The sequence below is a fragment of the Haemaphysalis longicornis genome, unplaced genomic scaffold, assembly GCF_048455015.1.
Source record: "Haemaphysalis longicornis isolate Haplotype H1 unplaced genomic scaffold, Haemaphysalis longicornis Haplotype H1 scaffold_7, whole genome shotgun sequence".
NCBI classification, from domain to species: domain Eukaryota; kingdom Metazoa; phylum Arthropoda; class Arachnida; order Ixodida; family Ixodidae; genus Haemaphysalis; species Haemaphysalis longicornis.
The window spans coordinates 46,463,751-46,484,930 of record NW_027526422.1 but is presented as its reverse complement, the minus strand read 5'-3'; the positions used below and the strand labels follow the sequence as shown (position 1 = coordinate 46,484,930).

At 46.3% G+C, this 21,180-nt stretch overlaps 1 protein-coding gene across 1 annotated transcript in view; it reads right to left on the bottom strand.

Moving 5' to 3' along the window:
* Positions 1-7,861: 7,861 nt before the first annotated feature.
* The window catches only part of LOC144145491 (uncharacterized), a 28,106-nt gene continuing 14,787 nt past the window's right edge, over positions 7,862-21,180 (bottom strand). Inside the window, exons 8-9 of the mRNA XM_077677134.1 lie at positions 11,068-11,392; positions 7,862-10,994 (exon numbers count right to left, since the gene is read on the bottom strand). Coding sequence (XP_077533260.1) covers positions 10,732-10,994; positions 11,068-11,392 — 588 coding nt within the window. The 3' untranslated portion in view covers positions 7,862-10,731. The remainder of the gene's footprint in view (positions 10,995-11,067; positions 11,393-21,180) is intronic.

Here is a 21,180-nt window from a genome sequence, read left to right as displayed (position 1 = left end):
ATGTGCGATGGCTACAATTGATCAAAGAATACAAGTTTACGAAAAATCACTTGACTGAACCAAAATTTAGAATTACGTGGGCTCGAACCCAGGCTGTTGCTGATGGAGCCAGGCCACAGAGGCCGAATTCAAAGCAAAGAACTTGATAGTTTTAAGTACACAGTGGTTAACTCTGCACTGTTTGAAAACTGGAGTGTTGCAGAGCACAGACAGACGCAGTGACAGGCAAATGTGGTGATACAAGCGCAGAGACATTACATGCCACTAAATTTTACTAGGAAGGGAAGATAATGGAATCGCATATACAGCATGTGGCTTCTAATTGGCTTCTACCAATGTAGCTTCTACCAATCATATGCAGGGGGAGAACTTTATGATTACTAAATGTGCCTACCCTCTTGTTTGGCCAGTTGGTAACACAGGAAACATTTACGTTATGACAAAAGGTTAGCTAAAAAATCTTTCAAAATTTATTCTTTATACAACACCTCCAAAATGTTGCAGCTAGCTGTACAGAGTTGGCACCATAGCATCAGACAGACATACATGAACGTATGAGTAACTGTGCGAACAATGTTTTGCAAAGTATTGTATTCAGGTAACACAATGTTTGACCTGCATTTGCATTGCCTCGTGGAAACGGGAATCTGTACACTACCGCCATACTACCCAACTTGGCACACCTGTTTGAGTGCCCTTTTTTCCACCATACCTCGGATGTCAATTTGCATATTGGGAGATGATGCCACCCGGCCACGTTTCTGAATCCTTTGGGAACTGGCCCCATGAAACAGTGATGCCACATCAGAATACCTGGAGGATATGAAATCTGGATAAATGAACACTGTGGGAAGGCTACTTGGTATAAGTGCTGTAGCGAGTTTTTGCAAGGCAGCAAAATTTATGGCAGATTACTTAGCAATTGTGCTGCATATATGAAACGTTTGCAATTCGCGAAACACTTGATCCAACATTTCTTAACACTAAAATGAACACTGTTCACAAGAGCTTCAGTTTCGAAAGCAAGTGTAGTGGGTTTACTTTCCTGCCTTCTGGCATTTTAGTGTGCCTGGTTACGCAGTCGTTGCTCGATGGCCCACCCAAGTTGTAGTAGTGCGCGAATGTTTGACATCCTTACCTTTGTTGCCTCCGTGCTTCGAAATCAGCTGTCCACCAGAAATCCTGTCTTGCACACGGAAGGCAAAACAGGGTTGCAGACGTGATATCATTCACCATTTCTAGCTGCGGTGGACGCGTTTGTTGCACTCGACTCCTCAGATTTGCGCCAACCAACTGCTGCTTGCTGCTCATGCCTGTGAGCATCTGTACAACTTGCCAAACTGCACTTTCACTTTCCCATAATCATTTCTGGTTTTGCTGTTCTGCCTATGGGTGACCAAGAAGTCACGGGCCAACCTTCGGAAGCTTGTTTTCAGTTTTCTAGCTGACACAGCTTTCAGGTAACTGCGAATTTATTTCAAATATAAATGAACTAAATTAAAAAAAAAGTATGGCACGACCAAAGCTTTAATTATAAGTCATAGCAACTTGTACAGCTCAACTTTTTTCTGGAAAGAAGTTATTTTCACCAAGACCCTCCTTTGAAAGGCCACCTTTTCAGATAAGCATTTTTCATTCCAACCGATCGTAAGAAAATCGACATAATAGAACATTTTTAGTGGGCGAGTTAATTTCAGCCTGTCCGTCCTGGTTAGCTGTGACCTTAAAGGGAATGTTAATACAAGTTCTGATGATAAAAAAATTTCCCAAGGTGAATATTTCACGAGGTAGTAGGAAATATTCATACCACCTCAAGTTCCGCTCATCAAAAACAAACCAGCAGAAAGAAGCAAAGATTTTATGATGCAACATTGCTGAGCAGTTGCGTCATGAAAGATGTGACAAAATGTATTGGGTTGTCACCAGTTTGAACATTAGAGGGAAACAAAGTGCCATCAAATGGTGATGTTGCGGGTAAAGCACCCAGCTCCTGCACTTCACCGTTTAGTTTGGCCACAGACTCCTCCAAATGGTGGTTTCCTTCAAGTGTGCCATTGTCTTGTCAATCATGACGCCAGATTCCGTGGGACGGCAGGGTAAGAGTAGAGTACGCATTAACGACTGGTGACTTCAAGGTCAGCCAGACCTTTAACCCTTTCAGGGTCAATGACATACATGTACGTCCCCTGCAAACACCTTCAAAATGGTCAATGACGTACATGAACGTCATTGCTTATTATGTTTAAAACATGCTCCTCGTAATCTTTCTCTCACTTGGCATGTGCGGGCACACTGCGGAAACACATGAATTTTTTTTCTTGCGTAGATGGTTCCTTTTTTTGTGTGTGTGCTTTACTACAGCGGTGTGCCAGCTATCGCTAGTGCATCCGGTCACGTACAGGTGCACAGTGGCCAGTTTCAGTTTTGTCCTCCTGACGCTTCCCACTTCTTGCGCCTGCGAAACTGGTGAATTTTTTCTGTACTTCTTTTTTAGCATTAGAATATTTTTTGCGCCACTCATGAATAAACCACGTGTAGCAACACAATTTTTTTTGTCACTTTATGGTTATCGTAAAAAAATTACAATTTTTTCTCAAAAATTGTCCGAAGAATTTGAATCAGCAATAAAAAAAATCGGCCCTGGGGAGTCGCATTTGGCAAAAAAATTTGAGCCTCAAAGGGTTAATAACCTTGACCAGCATCATCCTGAATTAGCGAAAAAGCTACCAAAAGTTGCAGTACTCCCAACTAACTAAGCTGAGTGCAGACACTGATTTCAGGCAACAAGGCCACTTCGGTGACAGATGGTACAAGTACGCATCACTATGTTACCTTCTGTGACCGTGTTACTGCTAAGTCCACTGAGCTGAAGCAAACCGACCAAACAAAGATCAAGAACGACAGTACTTACAAGTACGCATGACTATGTTACTTTCTATGACCGTGTTACTGCCAAGTCCACTGAGCTGAAGCAAACTGACCAAAGATCAAGGACGACATTACTTACAAGTACGCACGACTATGTTACCTTCTATGACCGTGTTACTGCCAAGTCCACTGAGCTGAAGCAAACCGACTAAACAAAGATCAAGAATGACAGTACTTACAAGTACGCATGACTATGTTACCTTCTATGACCGTGTTACTGCCAAGTCCACTGAGCTGAAGCAAACCGACCAAACAAAGATCAAGAATGACAGTACTTACAAGTACGCATGACTATGTTACCTTCTATGACCGTGTTACTACTAAGTCCACTGAGCTGAAGCAAACTGACCAAAGATCAAGAACGACATTACTTACAAGTACGCACGACTATGTTACCTTCTATGACCGTGTTACTGTTAAGTCCACTGAGCTGAAGCAAACTGACCAAAGATCAAGGACGACATTACTTACAAGTACGCATGACTATGTTACCTTCTATGACCGTGTTACTGCCAAGTCCACTGAGCTGAAGCAAACCGACCAAACAAAGATCAAGAACGACAGTACTTACAAGTACGCATGACTATGTTACTTTCTATGACCGTGTTACTGCCAAGTCCACTGAGCTGAAGCAAACTGACCAAAGATCAAGGACGACATTACTTACAAGTACGCACGACTATGTTACCTTCTATGACCGTGTTACTGCCAAGTCCACTGAGCTGAAGCAAACCGACTAAACAAAGATCAAGAATGACAGTACTTACAAGTACGCATGACTATGTTACCTTCTATGACCGTGTTACTGCCAAGTCCACTGAGCTGAAGCAAACCGACCAAACAAACAAAGATCAAGAATGACAGTACTTACAAGTACGCATGACTATGTTACCTTCTATGACCGTGTTACTACTAAGTCCACTGAGCTGAAGCAAACTGACCAAAGATCAAGAACGACATTACTTACAAGTACGCACGACTATGTTACCTTCTATGACCGTGTTACTGTTAAGTCCACTGAGCTGAAGCAAACTGACCAAAGATCAAGGACGACATTACTTACAAGTACGCATGACTATGGTACCTTCTATGACCGTGTTACTGCCAAGTCCACTGAGCTGAAGCAAACCGACCAAACAAAGATCAAGAATGACAATACTTACAAGTATGCATGACTATGTTACCTTCTATGACCGTGTTACTGCCAAGTCCACTGAGCTGAAGCAAACCGACCAAACAAAGATCAAGAATGACAGTACTTACAAGTACGCATGACTATGTTACCTTCTATGACCGTGTTACTGCCAAGTCCACTGAGCTGAAACAAACTGACCAAAGATCAAGAACGACATTACTTACAAGTACGCATGACTATGTTACCTTCTATGACCGTGTTACTTTTAAGTCCACTGAGCTGAAGCAAACCAACCAAACAAAGATCAAGAACGACAGTACTATCACACCCTTGTCTAAGCTGAGCCAGCGTGTAAAGATTTGAAAGCAGCCACCGCTGCAACTCCCGTCGTTACCAACGTGCTTCCATGCATTGACTAACCAAAATTTGATGATAGTCCACGCAACTAGAGTCCATTTTAGAAGCAGTTTGAGCACACAATTTACAACCCAACAATTACCGACAGCGACAAGTTCGCATACGTCAGGTTGTTGGTCATAGGTCCTGCATTAAAAGGTGTCGCCAGCCTTACCGCAACAACTTAGTGCTGCCAAAACGCTAGGTACATACTTGTCAAAGGACGAAGCAGAAGCGTTCTTGGCTTGCACTAGAGCCACTAGATAAGCTACTGATGTTGGCATCATATACCAAAACATCCTCCTCACCCTCCTCTCTACCAGTTGGTGGCCGCACCATGCCCTACTGCCAGCAATTCACAGGCGCTCCTTCCCTCGAAAGAAAGAAAAGGGAGGATAGCTAGCCCCACGCGTGTCGTTTATTGCTGCGCCATGGGTAGGCTACACTTTGTCCGCTCCGCCAAAGAGCAGGCAACCCTGAAAGAACGACAATGGCAGCGGGCCTGCGAATGTGCTCGGCGAGCTAACCCCGAGTTTCAGCAATCGGAAAGCCAGACGAATGATACATGCAGCTAAAGGGGTTCAGCAAGTAGGGGTTGGACATTTCGTTTGACAGGAATTTCACAAGGCAGTTTAATTTCACAGGATTGGACAAGCTTCTCATGCAGACCTGCTCCCATTAGGTAAGGGGTCTCCTTTTTTTTCTTTTAACTAAAAAATCGATGATAGAGGGTGCTTTGCTTGCTCAAAAACAATTAAAGCCAAATTTCTGTATCCCATTTTTGTTTTTTTTGTTACAAGAGTGTGTCATAAAATTAGTGGAAAGTTCCAGTTTCAAACTAGAGTCCTGCATAATGGAGAGTACGGGTTTTTTAGACCATCTGGGTATCTTAAAGGAGCCATGAAGAGAAAATGCAAGTTGGTTTTATTCGAAAGATTTCGTGTTTTATAGTGCCCCCAGCGCTTGTCCGGATACAAACGGTGCTTTATTCACTGAGAAATTAAACAATTTGGGTTAAAATTTTGATTTTCCCGCTCAATCGTGCGTTTTCGTGGTCCCAAGTGACATCACTGAAACCGACCGCTCTGCAGCGTAGAGTACCTTCATTCACGCATCTGCCGTACAGGGTAGAGACACGTATACGCTGGCACCGCCATTTTCGGTTGCTCGCTCGCCACCAAAGCAAGTCATTGTGTCAAAACCGCGCTAAAATTATCGCCGCAACGCGGTTTACTGAAGAAGTTTGAATCATATTGTCTGTTTCGCGTTGCTAGGTCTCGTGGGAAACGAAAAGAATAACGCGTTGAGCCCGTTGGCCCAATTGCGGCGGCACGGGACCGTTCAAAGGTTGTCTCCACCCTGTGCAGCGGTGTTGGTTTGTTCCCGCGTTTCTTTACGTTCCGTAACCTAGATGGCGCCACCATACCGTGGCAAGCGTTTGGTTTGTTTTTGCCCGCATTTAAACCTGGCTTGTTTTTGTTCTGGGAGAAAATATTCGTTCCCTGAAACAGTGCTCGCTCGACAAATGGGGTCACGTAAGACACCGTTGCTTGCGTCAATCGGCCAGTGTCGTCTGAGACAACCCCAAGCCCCGTAGTGCTGTGCAGCGAAACCAAGCATGCTGTGCGCAGTACGAACAGCAGAACGCATCAGTACTTCTATGTTTACATGTGCTTTCGTAACTTCCACTGTTTGTCCCATCATTCTTATTGCTTTGTAAAGAATGTGCCCTAAATTTAAGCGCAAATCGCTCGTTCGTCTAGTTTGTAAGTTCTACCTTATTTGCGTCTGCTTCTGCCAGCCTCCGCCAATCGCAGAGCTTAGCTCATGTGACGACATAGGTTCTGTTGCGGGAAATGAGCTGGTGGGTCGCATGACCATTCCCGTTTTTCCTAATATGTAGCTTATTTGAGCGAAGTTTACGTTAAAAGTGGTGTCAGTATGATTCTAACGAGACAATCTTTTGAATGAACCAAACTTGTGTTTTCTCTTCATGGCTCCTTTAACGCACGCCAAAATCTCGGCACACAAACGTTTTTTTGCCTACACCGGAAAAACGGCTGGCATAAAACCTGCAATGCTTGAGTCACTGAATCACCACAGTGGGTCATTAACTACCAGCGCCTTTTAACAAGTCCCAAATGAGTGCGTGCAACATGTGCTGAAACTTAAGAGTATACGTTGAAAAAACACATGCAATAGCCTGGAGTGGTGATCAGTAACATGGATGGTCAACTTTGATGCAGGGTCAATTGTGCAAACGTCTGAACTTTTGCCGCTGGCAGTAGCAGAAATTTAAACAGGCACTTCGTCACTTTGAACGGATCATACTTACCTAACGATTTTTGCTTACGAACAAAAGTTTGTTTTCCCAGACACATGCATACCTATGCACAACAAAAGCTTCCTGTTCACTTTATGTTAACACGTCCTTACCTCACTGGTCCTCTTCGAAAAAAGACTGCACCGGTTTTCCTTGTTGAGACTTTTCAAGCCTAACGTCAAATGGCTGCAACTTCTATTTCCAGCATAGGCAGAATGATTGCTAGCTTTGATGGAATCCTTGACTTGTGCACAGTTCACCAATATGATGCCTAGTTGTATCCCGGGCCAATTTTTTACAAAAGCTGTCACAAAAGTAGGATTAAAAATTTGAATTCAAAAATATCTGCTATACTCAAAACAAAAATCAGAATGCGAGGCCACATATGCCGTAAATTTTTTGCCATCCTAACTGTAATAATATAGTTTAAACACCTTTCACACGGGAACCATCAATCGCGATTCAGTCGATCCAGATCGAGCTCAATCCGGATCGGACGCTGCTACGCGGCAGTTTCAATTGCGATCGAGCCCAATCATGCTCGAACTGAATCCAGGTTCCCTAAGTGCAATCGAGGCGTCCACGCGCTTTTGAACGAAAGCGGTGATACTCTCGTCCCCGCTGAGTAATGGCACAGAAGGTGACAACTTCAACTAACGCCACAAATTGTGTCAATCTGACCCAAATAAGTGTGCGGTAACATTTACATAGTTACATACACCTACGACCACACGAAGTCACCAGATGCCGGCCACGAAGTACATTTTTAGCGCCATCTGGCGTACACGAGTGCAACCGGTGCAACTTCTTGTTTGGGATTGAAACGTGCCGTGTAGCAGTGGCAGTGCGTCGAGCATGCTCGAAAAGTCAATCGCGCTTCGCTTCAATCCGGATTGAAAGTGCCCGTGTGACAGGGGTATTAGATTAAGACTTTGGAGTTTAGTTTGAAGTTTGGATTAACAGGCCAAATTGTTGCCTTTAAACGGCAGTATGTGTTCCTGGGTCAGCTGGTCACAAACACAGCACGTGACTCCCCGTATCCTGAATGAAAGCTCCCCAATGAACCAAGAACTCACTCAAATGGTAAACAAGGCATCTTTATATTACACGAATATGTACATGGAATGTCAACATTCATCTACACCGATGTGAGTGTGTGTACAAAACGATTCTTGAAAAGACACAGGTCCAAATAAGCCCGACCTACACTTATAAATACGATAGCAATTCACGCTACCTTGACGGGGGAGGGAAAAAAATCCACATGGTGTACAGGGGTGAGAAATAACTTAGGCGTTCAGCTGAAAAATGCAACAGGCAGCACATATCACAAGGAGACACTTTGTACACGCACAACGCATATGTTACAGCAGAGTTGCAATAACTTAATATTGCTCCTTTGGAAATGTGGAGAGGATGAAAATGGCTTCGTCCAGCAGCGCTCCTTTCGAGGGACAGTAATGTACACAGCCGGCAATGCAGCATATTGCGTGGGACGACGTTGCATGCACTCCTACCATGCCTGCCAAGGACCCACTCCTTGGGGCGGCCACAACAAGAAGCTCTGCGAGTCCCAGCACAAGCATCTCCAAGAGGAGAACAAGATCTTTACAAGGATGGTTGCACTAAAACAAAGGCAAGGAGCCCATTCGGATGCATTTTCACGAGCCAAAAAAATTAGGGCAAGGTCAAACCTTCACAGCCCCTGAGGAAAAAAAAAATTACGTCATGCATAACCGGTTTCCAACTTCAGCATTGATTTCATTAGACGGCTCTGAGAATAAGTGCTCGCCACCAAATTTGGATAAAACTCCATCTTTTTTACAACACGTAGAAAGCACCGGGAGTGAGCTCTGCACAAGGCAAATACTGCCCACTTCACTGTAATTCGTAAAAGAACCGTCAGAAAAAGAAGGGGAAAAAAAAAAAAAGACTGAGGATGTGACTCACGCTGGCAGGCAGATCCTGAATGCACAACAACAACCAGCAGTGATCAGCGCCGCCCCTTTTAAGCAGTTCACAGCCAGTGTTTCACACTCATACAGAATAAATTACCCATTATCTACATACATATGTATAGGCACTGAAAGAAAAAAAGAGCAAATAAATTACACAATGCAAGGATGCATAGAGTCCACAAGGCTCTCCAGCACTTAGGAAGTGCGCCAACTCGAAGAACACCCGCAGGGCAGCACAGTGTTTGACCAGGTGAAAAACGAAAGCTGGGCAGAACACGACGCTTAGTTCGTTACCCCCACCGAGGGGTCCGTCCAGTGCAAGAAAGGGACAAGGTTTCGGGGTGACTAAAGAATAAAGCAGCCCTAAACATGCACGTGTGCAGGTGAGCAGCGTCTAAGCAGCCAAAAGTCTGCCCCCTTACAACACGAATCATCAACACATTCTCGAGACTACACCGGCACACCGAAAGGAACGCACAGGGGGATGTCCACTAGAGCCCTGCGTAGGTCAACCGTTCACAACTTGGCGATAATCGCTACTGGGTTTGCACACAACGGGTGACACTTTGAGGGACGCAGCCGGCACGAAACAACAAAACAAGCACGCTCCCACTACCTGCGGCAGACAAAGCACTCACATTCGATATTCTTCACAAGCGCCCACCGCCTTGTCCAAACAGGGCTCGCGAGACAGGGCGCACGAAACCCCTTTCACTCATTGTTCGACACGCAACAGCGGGAATTCTTCTTCCAGTGGGGGTGTGCGCCGGTTTACACTCGGGCAAACAGGAAAAGTTTCTTTCAGTGCACACACACTTCGGGGGAAGGGGAAGGGGGGGGGGGTAGGTTCTCAACCCAACTGCAGAATCGCTTTCTGAATAGGCAACCTGACCATACAGGGAAGACCACCAGCGTGAAAAAACCACTCGGCAGGCCTTCTGCGCCTCCCTCTATGTGTTCAGTGCTAACCATTACACATATGACGTGTACGACTGAGGTTGGCCTATTTCGCTAAGCGTTTGGAAAAGAGTCTTGCTTTGAACAGTCTAGTCGCCTTCTCCGAGTGCAGACACCTGTGAACTGGGATAAAGTTTCTCCTCACACTACTATCTTTTCACGTCACCAAGCGAGACACAAAGTAGTAAGCAAGCAAAATTGAGCCGAGAAGCACACAAGGTTTCCTTTCGCTTTCTGCTAAAACACAGGTAGAACGAAAATAACCGCGCTTCGCCGAAGAACCCGAGCAGAAAAACTATTAGTCTTTGCCTTCCCGTTTTTCAGGTACTGCAGATGCAGGCATTTGCACGCTTAAAAGAGATGAAGACAAAACAAAAAGGGGCAATCCTCGGCCCGCATTCACTACACGGATGCCGCGGTGTCACGAGCAGAGTAGTTTGTGAAGTGCAGGGGGCTGTATCGATCGATTGCGCTGAAGTTCAGTCACCTGGGACCCCGCTAAACAACCTTGCAGGACAAGCGCATGCAAGCGGACTGGTGCGTGCACTACGCCAGCACTCTTTGGACCCTCGGGGCCGCCAATGGAGGGCCCCTACACGACAAGGACTGTTCGAGGGTGCGCCAACCGAGGGTTTCTGCACAGGGAAGGCCGCCACTAGCAGCACACCGCTCAGACAAGTGGGGAAGAACACTCGTGGGGAAGGAATACGCTCGTGAGATCGCGCCCCCACAGGACCCGTGGGCCCAAGTTTTCAGACGACGTTGCAACGGAACCCAACTTCCAACCGCCAGCATCAGCCGAGCACAAGCTGTTGTGGTGCCCGTGTTGTGGTAGCCCCTAAATGGCTCTGAGGTGACAAGTACGGAAGGACACGCCCGGCAGCGCGTGTGCCCCGGTGCCGGTTATTGACCGGTGCCAGGGCGGTCTCGTGCATCTGTCCGCCACTTGCCACTCGCCTTGGTTCAGCGGGCTGCGGGGAGAGTCCGGGCCAAGTTCGGGGAGTGCAATAAATAAAAACGGTGGTCTCTCTGGGTCACTGGGCCGCCGTGCCGACACCGGCCGAGGAAGTGGGTGGCTGCTGGGAGGCCATGCTGGGCAGGCTGACGACCACCAGGGGCTTGACCATGGCGCCCCCGTGGTGGGGCTGCGGTGGCGGGGGCGGGTGGGCAGCCAGCGGGGAGAGGAACTGCTGGCCCAGCAGGGTGGGAAGGTGCACCGAGATGGGCGCCATGAGTGGAATGGGCCCCGTGGGCGCCACCACGTGCGCCGCCAGCTGGTGGGACAGGCCTGGCTTCACTGCGTCAGCAGCAGCGCGCGGGGCAGGGGGCGCCCATCATTATGGGGCCCTCCGCCGGGGGGAGGCACTCACCTGGCGCGCTGACCCCGCGGGGCGTCAGGATCTGTGGCAGGCCGGGCCGCCGGGGCGTGCACTGGGGCCCTCCCAGGAAGAGCGACTTGGTCACCAGGGTGACGGGGCCGGAGGTGGCCGGCCGGGTGGCAGCCCCGCTCGTGACCCGCACCAGCGACTTGCTCGGCCCGGCCGCTGAGCTGGCCGCCACCGCCAGGGCCACCAGGGGCCCCCCGGCCCCCCCACCACCGCCGGCCGCTGCCACGGGCCCCGCCGCCGGGCTGCCGCCCCCAATCACCTTCAGCGTGCCACCGCTGGGGCTGGCCACCACTTGCACCGAGCTCGGCTGCGTGCACGCACCCCGCTCACCATTAGCACTCTTCCTGGCACTTTTTCCGCTTTGACAAGCAGGCCTACCTTCTAACCTTGCACCTTTCTCAAGGGGTGGCAAAACCCCAGTGACTGCACAGCAGGAGCCCATCCTGTCGGGCCTGGACACACACTGCTTATCCCCTAGGCACAGAGTGCGTAGGAGCACTTAACCTCCGAATATCCTGTCCGACACCTGGCAAACAAATCCCACAAGGAAATCCAGCTAAGCATAAGTGTTTTCAAGTATAAATCAAGTATAAGTGTTTTCAGTAGTACTTTCCATGCTAGCTCTTTCAATATGTTTTCTAGGCATGTGCAAATAGTGTTCTTTGCTTTGGAAGTGAACACATGGCAAACTATTGTTTGCTCGAACAATTTAGAAGCGAATAATTCAAACAGTTTCAAGAAACCATTGGCAGTTCAGAGTTCCCTCCACTTGTAAATACACCAACCAGGTACAAGTTCTCCCTTTTATTTTTTTATTTTTTTAAAGCAGAGCTGTTTAACATTTTCGTGACCGCGGAAAAAATCGGTTGGTTATGGGTGTTCCAGGGAATTTTTGTTTCTTACCACGGAAAATGAATGAGCTGAAGTGTAAGATACAAAATGATAGAGGAAAAATACAGCTTTTTGACAGTAATAATTTCAAACAACAGATTTATTACAAATTTTATAAAAATTACCAAAACAAAAACAAGTAACAAAAAAAAAAGAAAACATCAATGCCGCTTTGCACAGGGTAGGGTACACATAAAAAAATTGAAATTTACAATTTGAACATTAGGCCCTTATAATGTAATACTGAAAAAATGAGCTCTGTAAGTACAAAAGGTATTTACATACATACAATTATATAAACACTAGTGCCTACCGGTTGTTTTTGGGTAGTCTAGGAAATTTTTTTCATGCCACAGAAAATTATAGATGGTAAAGTGTAAGTTATGAAGTGATAGAGGAAGAACGGGGCTTTCCAACAGTAATAATTTCAAACAACAGATGCATTAGGAATTTTATCAAGAGATTGTGAAAACCAAAAAGTGAAAATAAAAATAAAAACATAAAAACCATTTGAAATATACACTTTGAACACAAGACTCTTATACAATAATACTGCAAACATGAGCGGTGTAAGTACAAAAGTTATTTGCATACAAAAAATATAAACACTAGTGCCTATCACAGGGGTGGAAGCGGGCTTGAGCCTGTTGGAGCAGCTCAAGGCGCAGGAACAATGCTGTTTTGGAGTAGCTTTGGAGCACCAAAAGGTGATTTTTGGAGGAGAGCAAGCACGTTTGGGAGCAGATCCATCAAACGCCACCGATTTGCAGTTTTCAATTTGTAGTAAGCACACACACAAAAAAATTCAAATGGCTTTCATTCGACATTCGATCAATACCGAGCAGAATACTTTGTCGACAAGTTAGAAAAACATACATTCCCAGAATTAAAGCATCACAGCTGACAAAGCAATCACAAAAAAAAGAAAAAGAAAGAAACAAGAGATAAGCTGCACCTAACAACACTTCAGACAAGTGAACAATAACACCATTACAGCCATGAGAAACAATCAAGACGGAAGCTAGGCGAAATGGTCTGTCTTGCACCTAAGATAGAAGGTTTACCTTCATTCTACATCTAACGAAACCTGAGAAAGGAAGAAATTACCTAGAGATAATCTGAACTAGACGTGACTACATTCCAGAAAAAGTAAAAATAATTGAATGTTCACGTTTACAAAACAAAGGAGAAAATATCCTAGTGTATTATTCGCATTTGTGACCAAGTAATTTACATGCTTGTAATTAGGTAAAAATGCTGTGCAAGGGTGTCGATTTTAACCCAATAACAAACGAACAGTGACCCCCCCCCAAGAAACAGGCAGCGTTAGACAAGACACCTACGAAGCTGATTACTTGCAGATAATTGCTAGCTTAACTCTTTCGTTACGGCGGAAAAACGGCCGATTTTGAGTGCTTCCACAAAACTATTTTTTTCTCTTGAGCTAGTGGACACATTTAGCATTGCTATGCATGTAATTGTAGCTTATAGATTGCTCTTACAAACACATACCAGCAGTTTTGTGAAAGGTACAATTACTTACAGTTTATTAGTCAAATAAGCAGAAAAAAAAAATGCACAAGAAAGTATACACGCAACGTATATAGGCTTTGTAATGAGCGTAAAAATTATTTTAGGAATTCTAATATGCAAATTGTTCCTACATTTCTTGGCTATGATTCAATATATATATCAACGCTGTACACCAAGTTTTGTATTTTTGTGGGCCCGTCAAACTAGCGGAACTGACGGCTGTGCCACTCCTCGAAGCCACTCGAGTTTAAGTCGGTGATGCATCCAAGCAGACTTTTTTGTGTTCCGACACAAAATCCTTTTCACTTTAGTGGTAAAAAACTAGAAAAAAAAAAAAAAAAAATCTAGCGCTCTTGAGAAGTGTCGCGCATCGCTCCGTAGCGGTAATCTGACACGAGTGCCAGGCTATCATGACAATAACAACGCAATATGACGCAGCGCATTTGGCAAAATATCCCTACCGTACATTGTCCAGATCCTACACATCAATGTAAAGCCGCAGTCATCAGATAGGAAGCCTGTTTTGTTTATAAATACAGTAGACGCCGTTTCCACACAACTCGCCACTACCGCGGGTTCAAATTTCACTCTTGGCGCAGTCTCTGCACGCGAAATATCAACAAAACATAATAAAATCGAAAAATGAGTTGTCAATAAATACGTCAGATGGCGTTAGTTGTCCACCAGGCGCCGTTTTTAGCTTTCGCGATCGTTTGAAATCATCGGACACCGGCGTCCGATGGCCTATGGCGCCGTACTGGAAGAGTTAAGAGGATCTCCCCTCCAGCGTGTGCAGAGCATCACCTGTTCTTTCATCCTGGTGGACAAGGCACGGTGGCACCTAACCTTTGGAATGGCGCAGACTCTTGGTAAGATAAAATGGCGAGGGTCCGAGTGAACAATAAAAACTACTTTAATAATTGCTTTTTACCCTAAGTGCAAAGATTGCAATGACAGCTGGTGCCGACGCATGCGTCACGGCGCAGTGTGCTGTGCGGTGAAGCTGCATTTTGGGCCAAAGTTCGTGAATTCCCCCGCACCCCAAGGTCACTCCCAAGTCTCGTGAAACCGCACCGCCATTTGGAGACGAGGAAATTGTGACGAGCAACTCCAAGCTCCAAGCATCCTTTAGGGAGTTTCAACGAAGCACGCCATGTCGTGAATGACAGCTAAACGAATGAGTGCCTAATGCTCCGTGCTACATGCGACTAGCATTGAACGTCACCTCACAGTTGCCACACATCTTGCGGTGTCACTTTGGAGCAGTTTCAGCGAAATTCTGCCTTTTGGAGCAGGATGGAGCAAGAAAAGCAGATTGGATCAGAATGGAGCAAATGAAGCAGCATTTCCACCCCTGCTATCATGCCACCGTGCGAAAGTTTCTTGATGCGGTGAAACAAAGGCTGGCTGTGCATGTTTCGCAGACAACATTTGCTTTCTGCTCAAACTTCCTTTCTTGATATCACAGTTTACAGCTTCAGTATATTTAAATTTTTTTGTGGTTGGTGCTGCGGGCCCTCAGTTGCAGTTTTAGCGGTCACAACAGGAGGGACGGTGGGACCCGCGAGATGTTGCTCACCCAGCAGCTGTTCAATAAGCTCTTGCTGTACATTGGTTGTCTGAAAAAATGCATCCATGCATACTTATTCGTGTGGTTGCATATCTCTCTGATGACTTTGGAAGTAAAAAACAACACGAAGAAATCAACGGCTCTAACGAACTGCCATGCGCTGCTCCGGAGCGCTATGCCAGGGTCAACTCCGGGCCGTCTACGTGCAGAAAACTCGACTCTTTGTGCAGCCGGCGCCAAGTGGTCTCGCCCAAACGAAGTTGACACCTTTAGAACAGGGCCAGATCTGTTTACAACAACGCGCGCCCACGATAAAGCAACCGGAGATGAAAGTAAAACTCCCCGGCACACACCGGTTGACGGTTCGGGGCGACTTGATGCACTTTCACTGTCCGTACTAAAGTCTGACGAATCGAAGTCATCTTCTGTGTCTGTGCTGCTACCATCATGCACACATTCAAGCTCAGATATATTGAAATCCGTCGAAATTCGCCGTTCACAAAGCATCGGTGAGCGGCGGCGGTGCCACAACTGAAACCACGTGAGCTCGTCTCCCTGCCGCGAAGGACATTAAAAAATACCTCCCACGGCGGAAAAACGAAACTCGAAAGCGAAACCAATAAAATACTTCCTTCTTTACCATTTGGATGGCGTTAGCGGTCCAGAAGCGCTTGGAGTGCCAAAATTTGAATTTGTATTCATCAATAACAGACTATTGATGGGAATAGGCGTGGTCACGAAAGTGTTAAGCTTGAGCTTGGTCTGGTGGCGTTAGCAAAAAAAAAAAAAAGAAAGAAAGAAAGAAAAAGAAAAATCAATCTTCTGGCGCAAGGCACCAGGCACGGCCTTCAAATAGCTGAGCTCCGTATGTGAAACCAAGCCTTGCCTCGCTATGATGTCACTGTGACAACGTGCCACGCCCACTTTGTGTTGGCGTGTCGGCGACACACAGAGTCTCATGAGTCCATACAGTAAAACTTCGTTACAAGAGACACTCAAGGGACCCAAGAAACGTGTCTCTTGTAACCAAGGTCTCTTGTACACAATGTTGCTGACATGGCAAACATAGGAAAACTGACCAAGCTGTTTTCATTCAGATGTCTCTTATAACCAAATATCTCTCATAACAGTCTCTTGTAACAAGATTTTACTGTATATCGTTTAGACTCCCGCAAAACATGGGTCGGACAATTAAGTATGCAACTCCCGAGGAAGAAGCGTAGCGCGAATGCCATTGTGTCGCTGCTCGAGAACATATGAGACAACGATCCAACCCCACGCCGAAGTTGCATTGCAGATGAGAACAGCTTGGATAGACCTGCCAGGAGAGTTAGCATCTACACGAAACCTGGTGGCGAGATACCCGTTTCCCAGATCGAACTTAGGAAGGGCAAGGGATTTGAGAACGGCGAGGCGTTAACTGTGTGTCTGTACGACTCCGTAACACTGGCCGTGCTGTACATCGCTCCTAACGTCATTCAGAACGAGGTTAACTCTTTTCTTACGGCGCCATAGGCCATTGGACGTGTAGTTCTGATGATTTCAAGCGTCCCGCGGAAGCTAGAAATGGCACCTCGCAGACAACTAACGCCATCTCGCGTATTTATTGCCAACTTTTTTTTTCGATTTAATTATGTTTTGTTGACATTTTGCGAGCGCAGGCAGCACCGAGAGGGAAATTTGAACCTGCAATAGTGGCGAGTTGTGCGAAAATGGCGTCCGCTTCACGGTGCGCTCCGCAAAAGCGGACAGCTGCGGCAGGGACTTCAGCGACTGCTGATTTTTATTAGCCCAGCAGCAGTGATGACTCCACCAACGATGTGGATTCATTAGATTTTAGTTCTGGTGAAAACGGTCCCATTCAAATACCCCAGACTTCGACAGGTGCTGCCAGATGGGTTCATTTTTTACTGCGCGCTGTTTTTATAAACAAAACGTGCTTCATATCTGACAAGTGCAGTTTTACCTTGATATGTAGGGTCTGGACAACGTACGGCGGGGATATTTTGCCAAATGCACCATGCCGCATCGCGTTATCACCTTCAAGATAGCCTGGCGCTAGTGTCAGATTAGCACTTCGGAGCGATGCGCGACGCTTCTCAGACGCGCTGGATTTTTCTTGTTTTTTAGCACTGACGTGATAAAGATTTTGTGTGAACACAAAGAAGTATGCCTAAATGCATATATTTGAGAGAGACCGACTTACCCTCGAGTGGCTTTGCAGAGTGGCACAGCCGTCAGTTTAGCGGAACTGACGGGCTGGCAGGCCCGCAAAAATCCAAAACATGGTGTACAGTATTGATTTATATATTGAGTTGTAGCCAAGGAACGTAGGAACAATTTGTATATCTTATAATTCCTGAAATGATTTTTAGGCTCAGTGCAATCGCCTATATACGTTGTGTATACTTTCTTTGTGGATTTTTTTCTGATTATTTGACCAATAATTGTACCTTTCACAAAACTGCTGTGATGTGTTTGGAAGAACAATCTATAAGCTACAATTTCATGCATAGCAAGGCTAAATGTGTCCGGTAGCTCAAAAAAAAAAAAAAAGTTTTGTGGAGGCACTTAAAATCGGTCGTTTTTACCGTAACAAAAGAGTTAAAGGAGTACTGACACGAAATTTCTCGCTTTCAGTTTTTATGCTGTAAAGAATACCTATTGGCCCAGTAATTACGAAAATCGAACCGAAAGCCGTCAGCCGCCAACACAGAATTATAGCACGTTTATTGCAACCAATTTCAAATTTGGTACCCGCGCGAGAAAATGGCCGTTCGAAGGCCAGCCTGCAAGCGGGCCAGCCTTACGTCACGGTCTCACCCGTGACGTCAGGGACGTTTTTCTTTCCTCCATGCGTTCGCCGCATCGTCTGCTACGATTGCACATGGTCCGCGACTCGCCCGCGCAGTCGACATGTCATCTGAATCGTCAGACTCGGATGAGTCATTGCCACCCGACAGACAGAACAACTTTATTTGGCCAGGCAATTAGGCCGGCTATGTCTTCGCCGTCGTCCGTTTTTTAATATCACTGCGGCTCGAACCGGCGCAGACCGTGATAGCAACAACTTGTCGCCACTCTTCTAATGAATCTGATCACGAAAAAGAAGCTCCACATGCGAGAAAGTAGATGTTAGTGTGTTGAAAAATTGTGCTAGGGGTTGTTATAAGCGCTGAATTTAAAAGTGGCGTTCACATATTTGCCGCGATGGTAAGCCTACGCTGACCGGCAGCGGAGGTTCGGCGCTCCGACCCAGCACTGTCGGCACCATGGTGCGGCGAGCGGCCAAAAGATGGCGCCACCTGCGCGCTAGAATCAAAACAGGCCGCGGCAGATGTCTTGGTCACCGATCGCAGAAACGGAAATTATTTCCAAAATAAAGCTTCATATGCGAAAAAGGGGATGATAGTGTGGTGAAAAGTTGTGTAAGAGATGGTCATTCGCAGTTGTACAGATACCAGCGATCAAATAGTCGCCACGATACCAAGTTCCCAACACCCAAGGTGACCCGTGCAACGGTGCAACCCCGAGCCCGCTGGCTTGGGCGACAGTTCTTGCGGCCGCCGGTGTGCACGAACTCAGTCCACGTTTAGCGCTGCATGTCGTCGCGTGGAAAATAATGCATCTTGGCGTCGTCGTCGATTTGCTCGGACAGGCTTCCACGAGCAGTACTTCGCATACCGCGAGCTTGCCATAGCACAACTTGGGCGAGCTCGGCGACGCGCACCGCCGCGTCGCCGCGGTGCCCGTCGACATCGCGCACCGCGCCGTTTTCGGCACCAGTGCCGAACACCATGCGGCGGCAACGAACTGAAGAGCAAAGACGTCGAACACACAACGTTTACAAGCATTGCTCACACAGCTACGCCCACGTCTCCTGCCCAAACGAATACCACCGACAACAGCAGCGCAGGATATCGTTTCCGGTTCTGAAAACGACTATATGACGTCACCCTGAACCGGCCAGACACGGAGGCCAATGTTTCGTCACGCCGAAAGCGATTGCGCTAGTGCTGCCGATTTGTGAAAGCTCGCGGCCTGGACAATCGAAATCGATTTTAGATGCGATTCCGGCCTCGGATCGCTGCAAAAATTTCTGTGAGGCCTCTGTACAAACTACTGAAGCCAATTATATCCTTTTTTAGGTATCAAAATTTGGTGTCAGTACTCCTTTAAGTGGTTGGTCGACACCCAGCTCCGCTGCTTCCCCAGCCTTGCACCACTAGCACAAGCTGCGCCAATTCTTTAGGGTTAGGCTCACATAGCTGTCACACAAGTGGCCCCATGACTCGTGCACAAAAGCCAAAACTATGGCATTCCCCAGAGAAGAGCTTATTGCTGAGAGAGTTGAACACTTGATGACACGATTAAGCACTAAAATAAACCAGCGCACGAAAGGATATGGGACAAGCGCTTGTCCTGTCTCCTGGCAAATGTTCTTTTGTCTAAATGCTAAAACCATGTCATTGAGTACAGCATTCATGGTTAGTCTGGCAGCAGTGTCTTTTTTTTGCCGTCATTCCGTATTTCACTGTGAACATATGCAATGCAGAAACATGGTGTGTCCATAATAACTGCCCCCCTAAAATTTGCCATCAGAATCGTTCACCCTCTGTCTGTGCAACAAATTCATCTCCCTCTACCAAACAAAAGAGCGGGGGAGGGGGGAACCTGAAACGCATCACTTATGGAATGCCTGGTGCACTGATCTGTAGATAGATATTGGGTAGTGACATAATAAGTATGACAGACACTGTGCCTGTCACCTCCTACACTGCCTTGTTTTGTGCAGCAAAGTAAGACCTTTGGTTGGCGAGAGTGAGCTTGCAATGGAATAAGGTAGCACATAGTAAAAGATAAAAGGTACCGCCTGAAACAGATGGTTTATGTTCCTGCTGTGGTTATCAATAGGAGTTCATATGGTCCTCAATCTAACTCAATATGGTTCATATCTGACTACTCACAACGGAACATGTGTTTGACATGCAGCTTTCATTCTGGCAACTCAGCTGCAGCGTACAAAAGCCACGCAAAACTGATATCATGGGGGGAAAAAAAAAGAAAAAGCGGGCTCACAGTTTCTTTGCGCGCAAGTAAGGAACATAGCCCAAATACATTGGCATTTTCTTTTCTTTTTTGTGCGAAACACAGCTTAACATAGTTTTTAACCTTCGCCATGCATAGGTGTCAAATCCTTTGAAACTTTCGAATACTAGAACTCCAGAAAAAAAAGAATACAAGGAATATTCGCAAATGCCAAACACTTTCACTCCTCCACACACACACACATGAAAGAAGTCTGCATGCAATGAACAATGCTGCTTGTGTTTGCAGGGCATCAAGGGGCCAGTGGGTTTTGCGCAAGTTTGGTGCAGGTTTGGCACAAACTGCTCTGTGAGATCTAGCCAGGTTTGCTCTTTGGGACAGTTTGGGGCAAATGCTGCAGCAATCACACCAATGAGCCTACCAAAGCTAATGAATTACACTGCGGGAGATATGTATATCCAGCCCATTTTTCCGCTCCTTTCCCAGATTTCCAACCACCTCTAGCTTGCAATGCCGAAATCAACCCTTTCCTTCTCCTTCTTAATTTTCTTCATCCCTCAGTCAAGTTCACTGCAATTTTCTGCTTCTAATCTACTTCTAATCTAGTGGAATCAACCTGTCCTCCGCATCACATGGCCGTCCTCTCCATTCTTCTCCTTAGCTGATATGTCTTTCTTCTACATGAATCTGTTTAGTAATCTACGATGTCTAGAGAAATACAACAGTCATTCTCTTTTTCAAAGCTCTTTGAGGTGACTTTGGGCAGTTCTTGCAAGATGCCAAGATGATAACTTTGTGGCCCATAAGTTAACAAAGCAAGTACACAATGTACAACATACTCTTTGGTGACTGTGGCAGGCTACTGTTCATTCCTCGAGGGTGCTTGCTGAATGCACTTCAGCACATACTAATCCTACGCAATTGGTTCCTCATCGTTTGAATCAGCCCTGACAGCTCCTCCAAGACTATAATCACCCACCACTTGTGGACTTTCATTACCTCGGCTAAAACTGAAGGGTAACCTCACTGCTAGGCTGTTTAACACTACCTTT